Genomic DNA, 10,750 nt, shown 5'->3' with positions numbered 1-10,750 from the left:
AATTATGTTGGGCTTAAATTGTTGTTGTTGTTTTTTTAAGATTTTATTTATTTACTCATGAGAGATGCAGAAAGAGAGGCAGAGAGAGAAGCAGGCTCCCTGCAGGGAACCCGATGAGGGACTTGATCCCGAGACCCCAGGATCATGACCTGAGCTGAAGGCAGACGCTCAATTGCTGAGCCACCCAGGCGACCCCTAAATTGTTTTTTTAAACTATGAAATATGTACAGAAAGGCACATATACGATGGAGGCACCGACACTCTGGGTTTGAAGCCTTTAATCTGTGAAATGGGAATAATAATCCAGTAATTCTCATATGGTTGTTGCAAAGGTTAAGGATATTTCAGAAATGTGGGTGATGAATCTAACTTCAACTCTAACATGTCGGGCACTTTTTTGGGGGGAAATCACTGGGCTTCTCTGAGCCTCAATTTCCCATCCATGAATGGAAGATGTAGGACCTAGTCCCAAGAGTCAATGAGACTCAACATGAGCTGAGTCCCAAGAGTCAATGAGACTCAACGTGAGCTGACGTTCCCACATATGGGCTACAAGACTCTAGGTAAGTTATAGGCTCAACTTGAAGTAGCCTAGCTGAGGGGCACAGCACGAGGGCAGGCACAGGAAAGGTGTGGTGTGGTGTCCTAGGGCTGTCCTAGCAACTGAGTGGCTTCAACAACAGAAATTGTCCCTCACATTTCTGGAGGCTGAAGTCCAAGATCCTGGTGTCATCAGGGTTCGTTCCTGCTGAGAGTTCTCGGGGAGAATCCGTTCCAAGCCTTTCTCCCAGTTTCTGGTGGTTTGATGGCCATCGTTGGTGTTCTTTGGCTTGTAGAAACATCACCTCAACCTGCCTTCATTCCCCACATGGCATCCTTACCTTGTCTTCCCTCCGTGCATGTCTGTCTCCATGTCCACACTTTCTCTTTCTAGAAGGAAAGTCATATTGGATGATAGGGTTTGTCTCTTAAAAACCCTATTTCCAAGAAGGTCACATTCTGAAGTTATAGGGGTTAGGGCTCCAGTATATTTTCTTTTCGAGAGGGGGCCACAATCCAACCCCTTCCAGGTGGTCAGCATATAGTTTTCCTTCCTCATCAAACTTCCTTATTGAATAAGATTAAACACCTGGCATAGAGCCGGCCCTCAATAAATGTTTGTTGCATAAATGCATGAATGGATCCTAGGTTCCAGAGTGTTCTCAAGTCCTCAGAGAGTTCTCTACTGACCCAAGAAATATTTCCCCCCTCTTAAAAAGGTGATTTCAATATATTCAGACAAGAATATAAAGTTCCTAAGAACAGCTCCAGGCAGATTCAAAAACTCGGATCTGGTTTCTCTTTGTGTTCTGCGCTGTTCCTACAGCCTGAGAAATGGCAGGCAGGTCCCTCATTCCTGGAAATGCTTTCCTCTGCCACAAAGAATTCATTGCTTTAGCAAAGACTGAAAAACTTCCTCTAGGCGTTTGAAAAGAAGTTCCAACAGTGAACAGGGGCTGTCAGGTGAGATGAGAAAGTGCCTGTAGGTAGTGGGACACGTGGGTTCTCACAACACTGTGCCCCAAGCACCCACTAAGTAGGCAGGCTGTAACCAAATGGAGGAACTTCACCTCTTCTTAATTCTGTACCCTTCAGGCCTCGGCACCCACATATCATGAACACTCATGATATGCCAGGAATGATCCATCAGATACAGCTAAGTGACCCAAAGTCCAAACTCTGGAGTTGGACTTCTATGGTGCCCTCTTGATGCCACCACTGCCTCCCTGTGTGATCTTGAACAGGCTACTTAACCTCTCTGTGCCTCAGCAGCCCTGTTGATAATTAAGTGGGGGCTAATAATAGTACCTACTTTATAGCATATATGATAACATGTGTAATACACTTTGCACAGTGCACTCAGGTCATGTTAGTGATTATTTTATTAATTATTGTTGAGAACTCTGCTGATGCTGAGGGTGATAACAGAAGAGATGAATTCTAGTGGCCAGGCTTTAGCAGACTTAAGAGATGAATTCTAGTGGCCAGGCTTTAGCAGACTTCCCTATCAATAAGGTTGAATAAAATAAGATGAGACTGTCCTCATCATTCCTGTTAGTGCTTTCTAGAACTCAACCCATCTCTTCCACCTTGTCTTCTCCCTCCCTTCTTTAACTCCTTGTAATCCCAGTGTTGAGCCAAGGGCTATTTCAGCCCTTTCCTAGCAACCCTATGATATATATACCATAACCTCTATTTCATGCGTAAGGACACTGAGCCTCAGACAGGTGAGGGGGCTTGTGAACGGTGGTGCTAGAATCAAGCCAGCTATGTCTGACTGCAAGGCCGCAGAATAGAGAAATGGTTTGATAAGGATAAAATTTGGCCTCTCCCTGCAATTCCTCTTCGTCCTTAAGACCTAAGCACCAAGTTCTCTACCAGATTGGCCTGTCCTGTGCAACCCTCCGACTCTGGACTGGCTTCACCCCACTATCAAGGCCAACCTTGAGCCTGCTATCACACTCAACAGGCCCCAGGAAGCCCATTCACCCACAAGGGTCACTGACTGATGACAAAGGCAGCCTGTTAGGGCATGGGATTCTCATCCAGTAGCACTTTGAATCCTCATGGGGGCCCTGGGAGGTGTGTGGCATCCCCCCTACAGGTGAGCAAAGTGAGGCTCAGAGAAGTTCTGTAACTTCGACTCCTCATACATTGGGTCAGAAACCGGCTTAGCTTTGAGCTTAGGCTCGCCTCTCTGTATTCACCTACATACATTCTTTTGCAGAGCTGCCTGTTTCCTCTCTTCTCCCCCTGCTCCCCAGGACAGTCTGGACCAATATTTGTCTCTTGTGTCCTCCATGCACATACGGCCAGAGGGTGCTTGGGACCAGCCGGCTTCACAGGGGGTGGAGACAGCTGTGTCAGGACATCTTTCCCCAGTGGAGATGGGAGGCCAATGGTTGGGGACCATGTGCCAACACAGCTTCCTGGAGCAGGGGAGGTTGGGGCTGGGTAGTAAAAGTCTATAGGAAAGCCATTCCATTTTTATAATTCTCTTTTCTTTTTCTTTCTTCTTCTTCCTTTTAAAATATTTTATTTATTTTAGAGGGAGAGAGCATGGGAGGAGGGGCAGGGCAGAGGGAGAAGGAGAGAGGGAGAGAGAGAAAGAGAGAGAGAGGGAGAGAGAAAGAGAGGGAATCTCAAGCAGACTCCATGCTTTGTGTGGAACCTGCTTGGGGCTCGATCTCATGACCCTGAGTATATGACCAAAGCTGAAATCAAGAGTTGGACACAACCGACTGAGCCACCCAGGAGCACCCCCTTGTTTTTCATTGGTGCAGACCATAAGTTCTGGAATTCTGTGGCCTCTCTGGGAACCTGACTCTGGAATTCAGAGCCTCCTGAGATTTGTTCCCTGTGCTCCCTTGCAGCAACCAACTTCCTGGTTGGTTTGGATTGTCATAGAATCAGGAGGCAGCTTGATGGAACAGAAAGAGCTCCGGATTAATCCCTTGGGGAACTCTGAAAGCGATTGGCTGTGTGAGTTTAGGCAAATGGATTTACCTCTCTGATCTTCAGTCTCTTCATTGGCAAGATGATTTCTACTTCATAAGGTTGTTACGCAGATTTAGCTAGATAATTCATGTGAAGCGGTCAGTGTAGTGCTTGGCACGTCGAAGGCACTCAATAAATGTGTGCTGCCATTGTGATGGCAGAGATGGGGCTGTTGTTGGCAACTGAAATCTTGGTGGAGGGGCCAAGAACTAGATGGAATGTGAATGGAGGTGAGTGGGGAGACAGTGTTCTTTCCCTATCCTATTGGCAACCATCCCAAACTGTACACGCCCGAGGCCAGTTCTGGAAATGCTGAGCGATTTCCATCATTTACTTATCCTGGGAAGACAGGGTGTTCTTAGGTCCACCTGGCCTTGGCTTAAGAGCGTGGGCTCATGCACACGTACACACACTCACACATACTCTTAGCATGAGGAGTAAATGCGGCCGATAGCATGGGTGGTGCAGTTGCCCTGGAAATACCTTTATAAGAAACAAAGGAAGGCACCCAGATTTCAAGAACAGCTTGTTGCATACATCCTTATGTTTTGAGTTTTCTCTGTGAGTTCAGAGGGGATGTGACTCATGTCCACTGTTCAGGGGCCCAACAGTGCCCCCAGTTTCTGGGCTTCAGGAGTCTTAGGAATAATCTAATCCAATTAACTCATTCCAGGGAAGAGAAAGCTCAAAGAGGCAAAGGATCTTGCTGGACAACACGTACCCATGGGGCCAGGATCAGCCCTTTGTGCTCCAATAGTAGACGTCTCTTCTCTCTCCCTAACAGAGGTACAATAGCCATGAATGAGCATCCAACCTACCACTGTCATCCCAGCAGGAGGAAAGGTGGGGCAGGGAAGGACAACAGATCGTGCCCAGTGAGCCTCACTGAGGTTTCACGTCTACTTCCCAATTATGAGGCCTTTGGAAGGAAACAAGGCATCATCTCCCACCCTTTGTTCCCTTGCACCCCCCAGGGCTCCTGTCTTGGCTAAGACTTGATCCTGGCAACCGTGGAAAGTCATTCCCTCCAGCAGAAGCCTCCTCTGTATTCCAGAACAATCTTTCAGACAACTATGACTGTCAGGGCGAGGCAGGAAAGGTGGAGTTATTGTCAAGAACTGTTGCATTTATGGGGCCTCTTATCTTTCCGACAAAAGCTCAGATGGGAATTGAAATGCAATAATGCAGGAAAAACAACATCCGTAAAGAGCTGATTCCATAGCGTGAGATGGTGCATCTGATAGGCAGTGGGACCCGCTTCTTGGGCAGGGGCCGGGGGGACCTTATAACCCTGACATTCTCTGTGAAGCCAATGACATTGCCTGGGCAATTGGTGCTGCTTCTGGGAGGAATTCCCTCTACATCCTCTCCACCCCTCCCCAAATCTGCCAACTAAATGTGGGACCCCCTGCAGCCTCAGAACCGCTCCTTTACACAAATTCTCCCCTTCTGTCCCTGGGGGTGACTCAGGGGGACACCGGAGCCACCAGGACCTTTGTTGAGGTGGATGGGTACCAGGTGGGCAGCACACAGAAGGACTTCCAGTGGGCTCTGACTTCCAGGAGGAAAAACAAACAGCTACAAATCTGAACAAACTGCACCAAACGCAGAAGATCAAACCAAAGCAAAGCAAGAAAATAAAACCGGCTACATAAATTACAAAAAAAAAAAAAAAAAAAAAAAAGGAGTCTTGGTTCTATTTGTTCTGCAAAAAGTTCATCAAAGTATATAAAGAAAACCCAGGGGCATCAGAATGGGAGGAACAGGAGGCCGCTGGCGGTGTTCAAGTAATATGTGCCCCTCCCCACCCAGAGTGGTATAGACGTGCTGCGTCCTGGGTAGACGTGTCTGTCATCTAGGCACGTAGTTCTTGACCCAGCATAGCCACCCGGCTTCGGCTTGCAAGTCCAGCTGGCATGCAATCCCCCGAGGGAAGCAGCCTTAGTTCATAGCCCCTTACCCTGTTCACTGCGAGCCCAATGGGGCCCAAGAGGCAGCAGGTGCCATCTGTTTGGAGCGCGCTCAGGCGATGGAAGAGATCTCGCTGTGTTTCCGTCCTCTGCAGAAGAGAGTCCTGGGGGCCGGCCGGCAGCCGCTCTGGCTGCTGGGGTGACAGCAGAAGAGGGAGGACATTAGCAGGGCCAAGGAGATAACGACGGCAAGCACCCACCGCACGATGCCCGGGTAGATGAAGGGCAGGATGAGGATGATGAGCCCGAGCAGCAGGAGCAAGTGTGCTGCCAGGCGCCGGGCCGCCACGCGGTTGGCACTTGCCGCATCCTGTCCGTCCTCGCCCACCGAGCTGGGGCACCCTGCTGCCACGCTGGCAGGATCTGCTAGTCCCTGAGGACAGAGCCGCACCTCCGGGCATGGCCGGACCAGCCGCCCCACCACGGCCTCGTGGTCGCGCAGGCTGCAGATGAGGCCGCCGGGGACCGCGGTGGCCTTGCGGCACAGCGGGCAGGCGATGGACCAGGTGTTGTCCTGGACGCACAGCAGGAGCTTCAGGCAGACGGCACAGAAGGAGTGCTGGCAGCCCAGCAGCTTGGGGGGCCGGACGTAGCTGTAGGGCTCCCGGCACACCAGGCACTCCAGGTCGCCATCCGTGGAGGTGCAGTGGTCCCCGGCAGGGCCCGAGGCCTCGGTGGCGGTGGTGGCCTTTGCAGAGACGGGCTGGGGCTGCCGTGGGGCTGGCGGCTGGGGGACTTTGGCACAGGCCATTCCGGGCACGGTGTCAGCGGGCCGCGGTGGCTCAGGGCCTGGGCATTGCCAGGGGGTGTCCGCAGGTGCTGCTGGGACCTGGATGCAGCCTGGCCTCGGGCTGGGCGTCTCAGCCTCCCTCTCGTCCTCGTCAGGCGCCTGGTGACAACAGCCGTCTGTCATCCCTCTCCTGGGGCTGCCCAGCTTGTTTCTTGGCTTACGCCTTCTCTCTAGTTATTGTTATTTCTTTTCTTGAAACCTAGGGTTAATCAGTAACCCCTGGACCTGGAGACCTCGAGTTGCCCCATAGAAAGGCTGGAGGGGCGGGGCCTATGCGGTGAGTCAGGACTTTGCTGTCGCGGCCAGGTGCCTCAGGAGCCCCAGCAAAATGATGGCTTAGGAGCATTGAGATGCATTAGGGTCGCCACCCCACACTCCCATCCCTGGAGCCTTTAAAAAGGCACATCTCTACACCCCAAACTCAAAGACTGTGATCCAGCAGGTCTGGACGGGATCTAGGAATCTCTGGGCACAGCTGACAGACATCGTGATGCTGACGCAGGTGGACTGGGGAACCCACTTTGAGAAATAACACCCATGGCCACGTTTCAGAAAAAAAACCTTCCAGGGTCAAGATCAGTGGAGAACAGCGCTGTGCTTCGAGTGCATTTGCAAACAGGTAGCCTCGTGAAAAAGAGAGAAGTGATGGGAACAAAAACTCTAAGTGGGTGGTGGGCGGTAGGGGAGAAGAAAGCGCAGGCCAACATAGAAAAACCCCAACCCGAGCTGCTCATGGGTCTTTAGCACCTGCTAAAGCCAGTTCCTTTTTCGTCATAGCAGCTGAATCAACGGCTACGGATTCACGAGCATCACCCTCGGGGCCTGCTTTCCTCCCCGTACCTAATGATAAGGTGCCATTTCTTGTGTGCAAGACACATCCATACTCGGTAGTGGCAAGGGCAGCTACCATGTGTTTGGGATGACTTTGAGCCAAGCCCCCAGTCTCCTGGGCTCCTGGCACAGCCTGTAAGGAAGGCACTGTGAGGCCTGGGAGCAAAAACAGGGTGTGGTCAGGGCAGGCCTGTTGGCAGCCTCCCAAGTGGACTCCCATGGGGCCAGAGCCTTGTGGAATCTTCCAAGATCCAAGGTCAGGTTCCCAGGAACGCAAAGTCGTGTGGCCTCCAGGCAGCCGACTCCCTTACCAGGACTCACGTGGGACCGATGGACGTAAGCAGCATGCAGTTAAGAAAACGTGATCCCCCTACTTTGCCCTGAACATCAGAGGGTGGGGTGGCCCCATCCACTCCCTCAAAAAAATGCCTCACGTAGGCTTCCCCGACTCCAGGAGGACGTGGCGATCGGTCCTTTACCGCCCACGTCACCTGTTGAGGTCCACACGGAGTCCCGCTCTATCGATCAGCTCCTCCCTCCCCCTCAAGGGGCAGGTGCTGCACTCCTGCTTCACCCTCTGTGCCCCCCGCCCAGGGGGACCTCTGTCTCTGAAATCCAGTTCCCCAAATTCCACCTCTGCCAAGGTATTTCTTCTTGGCCTTCAGCTTGACAATTGGCTGTTTCTTTCCATTAATCTTTTCCCCCAGATCAAGCTGAAAGGGGCCCTGGATCTGATGCCAGGTGTCTGTTTTTTTCCCCAGGCCCAGTATCCATTTCCCCTTCTCCGAGGGCCTGTTTTTCTTCCAGGCCACCACTGCCAACCACTGTCATTCCATGTGGCTCCCATTCTGTGGAAAGGGGAGGGTGATGTGATTCAGGGCAGACAGTCAGCATATTCCACCCTATTGGCTGCAGCAGTCGATTCAGACAGAGGCAAGCCGTCTAAGCCACACCAGTGAGATTCAACTAACTCTGGAACTTCCGTTGAGAAGTTTCTCTTACTGCTAGGTTTCCACCCTGGAGGATGGAGCCCTGGGGCTGCTAGGACCACAGTGTGCAGAGAATCTGCCCCAGTAAGGCCAGCACAGAAGAAAAATGAGGGAGGGGGTCAGAAACAGCCGTGATGGCATCGTTTGAATGCCTGGATCCAGCCATACCTGCAGCAAGGACTCTATCTTTGTTTTTTTTAGTTATCGCAACCTACAAAATCCATCCCTGTTTTTATTCTTTGGCCACCTCAAGTTGGATTTCTGTCCCTTGCATGAGAAAGACTTCTGAGTAACACAGTGAGAGATGAAGACCAGAACCCTTTATTTGATGTCTGACACAGGGTCAAGCATCAATAAGACAATTAGCCTGGAGATGGCCAAGAATGAACTAATGCCTGTGTGTCACTATGCTCAAAGGGACTCTGCGTCTTTTCATAGCTTTGACCTGCATTATATACTACTACTTTCTGTTTCCTAGACCCTAGGAAGGGTTGGGGATGGAGGGTGAAAAATTTGTTGAGGTGCATTCGCTTATAATGAGAAATAGAAAATCAGATGGATAACACAGTGATGTCAGCATGGCTAGTGCTGCCCACCCCCAGCCAGCCAGCTCTATGGAAAGCCAAATAATCAGGAAGGGAGCTAGGTGAGCTTGATATCAGACCAAGGGAAGGTATTTAAGGGTAATGTCTAAAGAAGAACCTTTTTTTTTTCTTAAAGATTTTGTTTATTTATTCATGAGAGACACAGAGAAAGAGGCAGAGACACAGGCAGAGGGAGAAGCAGGCTTTGTGCAACGAGCCCGATGCAGGACTGGATCCCAGGACCCCAGGACCCCAGGATCACAACCTGAGCCAAAGACAGACGCTCAACCACTGAGCCACCCAGGCGCCCCAAGAAGAACCTTTTGATATCACTGGGCAACCACCATTAAGAAAATATATTGGGCATAACAGCCCAGATATTACAGGAAAATAGAAATTAGAACATGAAAGCTTCTTTGACTACCGCCCCCGAGAATGATGGCTCTTAAGAGCACATTCCTTCATGTTTCTTGTATCCTACCATGGTAGCCTGGGAAACACTTTTTTTTTTTTCTTCTGAGTAGGCCAACCTGGGGCTCGAACTCCCTGCCCTGAGACCAAGACCTGAGCTGAGATCAAGAGTCCGATGCTTGACCCCCTGAGCCACCCAGGCACCCCAACACTTTGTTTCTTAAAGGTGTTTTGGCTTAACTATCACCTGCCCTGGCTTTTTATAGCTGGACATCCAACGCTCATCAGTTTACTAGCTGTGTGACCTTAGGCAAGTCATTTCAACTTCATTGAGGCTCCAATTTTAATTTGATCAACTGGAGACTCTAACATTGTAGGAAACTGTGGGAGGCTACTTAAGTCCCCCACTTCTGTTCCACCCTGCTCGGGGAAGACTCAGCAATGTATGCACCTTGCTTTATAACTGACCTCGATGTCATGGAGCTCTCCCAGGGACATGGGAATAAAACACTTTGGTGATGTGTTCAGCCAACCCTCCTCCTCCTCCTCCTCCTCCTCCTCCTCCTCCTCCTCCTTCCTTTTTAAGGTTTTATTTATTTGAGTGAGAGAGAGAGCGCATGAGAGAGCATGAGTGGGGAGGAGAGGGAGAAGCAGGCTCCCCACTGAGCAGGGAGCCCAATGCGGGGCTCGTTCCTAGGACCGCAGGGATCATGATCTGAGTCGAAGGCAGACACTGAACCGATGGAGCCCCCCAGGCACCCCCAGCCAGCGCTTCTCAAGGAGAAGTGACCGTGTGCAGGATCTGCAGCGTGGCCTGAAGCAGCGCCGTCTCAGGGGAAATACAAAATGTCTCTAGAGACTTAGTATGAGAATTCATCTAGGATGTTATGTGTGAGGTTTGTGCTTGCTATCGTATGAGAATTTGAAAGGTTAGAGTCCCTCCAAATCTTCAAACAAAAGATATTTGTGTTTGTTTTAAATTGCTGCACAGAGATGAACTCATTTGTTCTTTGTAAAACTTTTGGGTTTTTTTTTTTCCCCTTTGAAAAGTAGTTCCTTCCATCCTGTGGCTTCACACAACCCCCGGGGCTCTAAGGAGTTTGAGAAGTACAGTCTCAAGGGAGGTTAGACCTTCGAGGTCCCCTGTGAGGGGGGAAGCCAGAGCCAGTTCTCGTGATGGACCACCTGGGCACTCGGCGCTGGTGGCCACGGACGCACGCCCTGCAAAGACATTGCTCATCTGAGCTCTAGGGCCTGTCTCAAGTTCACCGGGAAGCAGGGAGAAAACACGACGTCGTCCATGCCTGGCACTGATCTTGGCCAACCCACCCTCACTCCACATTTCCAAGGCCACAGAGGGCTGTGTCCCAGACAGACACCCCATCATCCTCGTTCCTCTCTCTGCCCTGGGCTGGCTGGGGTCTTATTGCAGAATTCCCGCCTCTGTGCACGTTAGGACCCAGCCGCCTACGCTCTGGTCCCTCCTAGAGCATCTGTGAGTCTGAGGATGGGCTGCTGGGGGAGACAGAAGAATGGCACTTGGAACAAAGTGACAGTAACAGAATAACAGAATTGAAGGACAGAGACGGAGACATGAAGCAAGAGAGACAAGCGTGTGCCTCGGGCACCGGCTACAGG

General features: G+C 51.0%; 1 protein-coding gene across 1 annotated transcript; it reads right to left on the bottom strand.

Annotated features, from left to right (window-relative positions):
* Positions 1–334: 334 nt before the first annotated feature.
* RNF186 (ring finger protein 186) lies at positions 335–6,435 on the bottom strand. Its single transcript, XM_041765175.1, has 2 exons — positions 5,498–6,435; positions 335–930 (listed from the first exon to the last, which is right to left on the bottom strand). The coding sequence occupies exon 1, from the start codon at positions 6,418–6,420 to the stop codon at positions 5,560–5,562; it is 861 nt and encodes a 286-aa protein (XP_041621109.1). The 5' UTR covers positions 6,421–6,435; the 3' UTR covers positions 335–930; positions 5,498–5,559.
* Positions 6,436–10,750: the final 4,315 nt, after the last annotated feature.

The sequence above is a fragment of the Vulpes lagopus genome, chromosome 8 (genome assembly GCF_018345385.1).
Source record: "Vulpes lagopus strain Blue_001 chromosome 8, ASM1834538v1, whole genome shotgun sequence".
NCBI classification, from domain to species: domain Eukaryota; kingdom Metazoa; phylum Chordata; class Mammalia; order Carnivora; family Canidae; genus Vulpes; species Vulpes lagopus.
The sequence above is the reverse complement of the archived record's forward strand: the minus strand, read 5'-3'. Positions and strand labels throughout refer to the sequence as shown.

Excerpts from the sequence above, each read along its gene's own strand:
- RNF186 (XM_041765175.1), bottom strand. The coding sequence starts at position 6,420 with ATGACAGACGGCTGTTGTCACCAGGCGCCTGACGAGGACGAGAGGGAG.